The 3004-nt window shown below is 42.4% G+C and overlaps 1 protein-coding gene across 1 annotated transcript in view; it reads left to right on the top strand.

Annotated features, from left to right (window-relative positions):
• The first annotated feature begins 1102 nt into the window (after window positions 1-1102).
• Window positions 1103-3004, top strand: part of STPG1 (sperm-tail PG-rich repeat containing 1) — a 51236-nt gene continuing 49334 nt past the window's right edge. The window contains exon 1 of the mRNA XM_010830058.1: window positions 1103-1175. Within this exon, the coding sequence (XP_010828360.1) occupies window positions 1103-1175 (73 nt within the window). The remainder of the gene's footprint in view (window positions 1176-3004) is intronic.

The raw sequence follows: 3004 nt of genomic DNA, 5'->3' as shown, positions 1-3004 counted from the left end.
ATGGATGTGAGAGTTGGACTGTGAAGAAGGCTGAGCACTGAAGAATTGATGCTTTTGAACTGTGGTGTTGGAGAAGACTCTTGAGAGTCCCTTGGACTGCAAGGAGATCCAACCAGTCCATTCTGAAGGAGATCAGCCCTGAGATTTCTTTGGAAGGAATGATGCTAAAGCTGAAACTCCAGTACTTTGGCCACCTCATGCGAAGAGTTGACTCACTGGAAAAGACTCTGATGTTGGGAGGGATTGGGGGCAGGAGGAGAAGGGGACGACAGAGTATGAGATGGCTGGATGGCATCACTGACTTGATGGATGTGAGTCTCAGTGAACTCCGGGAGTTGGTGATGGACAGGGAGGCCTGGCGTGCTGCGATTCATGGGGTCGCAAAGAGTCGGACACAACTGAGTGACTAAACTGAATTGAACTGAACTGATGATTTGCCAAATGTGTTGGTGAGGATGTCTAGCAATTGTAAGAAATTACTGATACATGCAACCACATGGAAGAATCTCAGAAGCATTGTGCTAAGTGAAAAAAGAGACACAAAATGGTATATTCTATATAATTACCCATTATGACATCTAGAAAAGGCAACTATTGTGACAGAAAGCAGAGCAGTGGTTGCCAGATGCCAGAGTTGGGGGGGTGGGTATTGACTGCAAAGAGACATAGGGAGTTTTGGGGGGAGACGAATATATTTATATTTTAATTTTGGTGGTATTTTACACAATTATAAACATTCACCGAAACTTAGAATTGTGCACTTTGAATTAATGAATTACCATGTATGTGAGTTATATCAATACGATAAATGTGTAAAATTCAAGCTTCAGGAGCTCTGTAAACAATATCAACAAAGAACACTTACAGAGTTCCAGTACAGGCAGTGCAATGTGGGATTTAGGGTTGTAGAAATTGGTAAATCTCAGCCTCTACCCACAGACTTCAGTTTACCCAACAAATACATCAGAACCCAATTAACACAATTAACAAAATCGTGAAATGATTCCTACAAATGCTGTATTTTGCTGTTTCAGGTGCTTAGAGGAACATGTAGTCAAGTTTTTCATCAAACAAATGGAACATATCACAGAACTTTGCTAAGATGGACAACTCCACACAAAAAGACCAACACTCTGGCAAAAAATATTCCAGAAAGGCTAACAAAGTACAGAAAGGTCTAGTGAACTTTATAACAGAGGTCTTTGGGAGGGGAGGAGCAAGCTCGTGACGTATGTTTATTTCAGTATGTAAGAGCAAATTTTAGGGGAATTTTAAGTGCTGGTTTATGCCCTCAAGGCTGTTCTTGAGGATATCAAATAGATTGCTTTAGTCATCCCTCCACTGCTTCGAGGGTGATGATTGGAAAGAAACTGTGAGAAGAAAGGATGGAGGGGAGAGAAGGAGGAAGAGATCTTACTTTATTTCCTAAAACTTAACCCAAGTCCCCACCATGCTGGGTTGTTGGAAAATTTGACGCAAATGACTTGTTTCAAGGTTTCGATCTTTCTCAGTGGAGAGAGGTGATGTGGTCATGGGTCACCCGTGCAGACAGGTGGGAGATGCTCTCTCTCAGCCCATGTACTCCTCTGGTTTTGTTAGTATGCACTAATCCTGGACTACACCTGGACTTGGGGAATCACGGCTGAGGCTGCAAATTTTGACATCCTCACTCACTCCACCACTGTTTCTTTTTTGGGGGGTGGGCGCAGGTTATTACCACCTCCCTGGTGGGCTTCTACAGTCTCTGCTGCTCTCAGACCCAGAGCTGGACCTTTCTTCCTTCCTCCCACCTTTTGATTTATTGCTGTCTCTTTTTCTTGAATACTTGCAAATTGAAGCTTCATGTATATTCAGAAAATAAATCATAATTGTTCAGCCTAATGGTCACAAAGAAACCACCACTTACGGAGTCACTTCTCAGACCCAGAAACGGACACTCCACAGCATCCCAGAAGCCCTTATCTTGCCCCTTCATGGGCACTGTCCCTCTTCTCTGCAAGTGTCAACACCATAGCTCACCTGACTTTTAATGTCAGGTTACTTTCATTACTTTATCATTTTAATATCATTAATTACTTTAGTCTGTTTTGAACTTCCTATAAATTGGAATCATACAGTATGAACTCTTTCAGGCTCTTTTCTTCCCTCATGGTACATTTGAGAGACGTAACTTCATGTTTCCTGTTATCAGTAATTAGCTCATTTTCACTGCTGTGAAGTTTTTCTTTGACTGAATGTACCATAATTTGTTTATCCGTTATACTATTGAAGGACATTTGGATTGTTTCCAGTTTTGAGCTATGACTGAAAGCTTTCATGACTATTCTTGTTCTTGTCTTTTGGGACATACGTGTATATACTTTCTGGGTCTATACCTAGGAGAATTGCTGGGTCACAGTGTGTTTATGATCAGCTTAGTTGATACTACCAGTTTTCCACAGTGGATGTGCCAGTTGTACTTCCTTGCAAGCGGTGTATGAGAATTCCAGTTGCTCCACATCGTCACCATCATTTTTAGCTCATGTTTTTAAACTGTATTGTCCTTTGGTTAGTAAGGTTGAGCACTTTTTCATATGTTGGCTTATCTTTAGGATATTCTCTTTGGAGAAGTGACTGTTCAAGTTTTTTCTACTGGGTTTTTCTTCTTTTAGGCATTCTTAAAAACATACTAGAGATACATCCTTTTTGGCTATATGTAAATACCTTCCCTGGAGAAGGCAATGGCACCCCACTCCAGTACTCTTGCCTGGAAAATCCCATGGATGGAAGAGTCTGGTTGGCTGCAGTCCATGGGGTCACTAAGAGTTGGACACGAGTGAGCGACTTCACTTTCACTTTTCACTTTCATGCATTGGAGAAGGAAATGGCAACCCACTCCAGTGTTCTTGCCTGGAGAATCCCAGGGACGGGGGAGCCTGATGGGCTCCTGTCTATGGGGTCGCAAGGAGTCAGACACGACTGAAGCCACTTAGCAGCAGCAGCAGCAGCAGCAGCAAATACCTAT

This window comes from Bison bison, unplaced genomic scaffold (genome assembly GCF_000754665.1).
Source record: "Bison bison bison isolate TAMUID 2011002044 unplaced genomic scaffold, Bison_UMD1.0 scf7180017864516, whole genome shotgun sequence".
Classification (NCBI taxonomy): Eukaryota; Metazoa; Chordata; class Mammalia; order Artiodactyla; family Bovidae; genus Bison; species Bison bison.
This window is presented reverse-complemented; position numbering and strand designations above follow the sequence as displayed.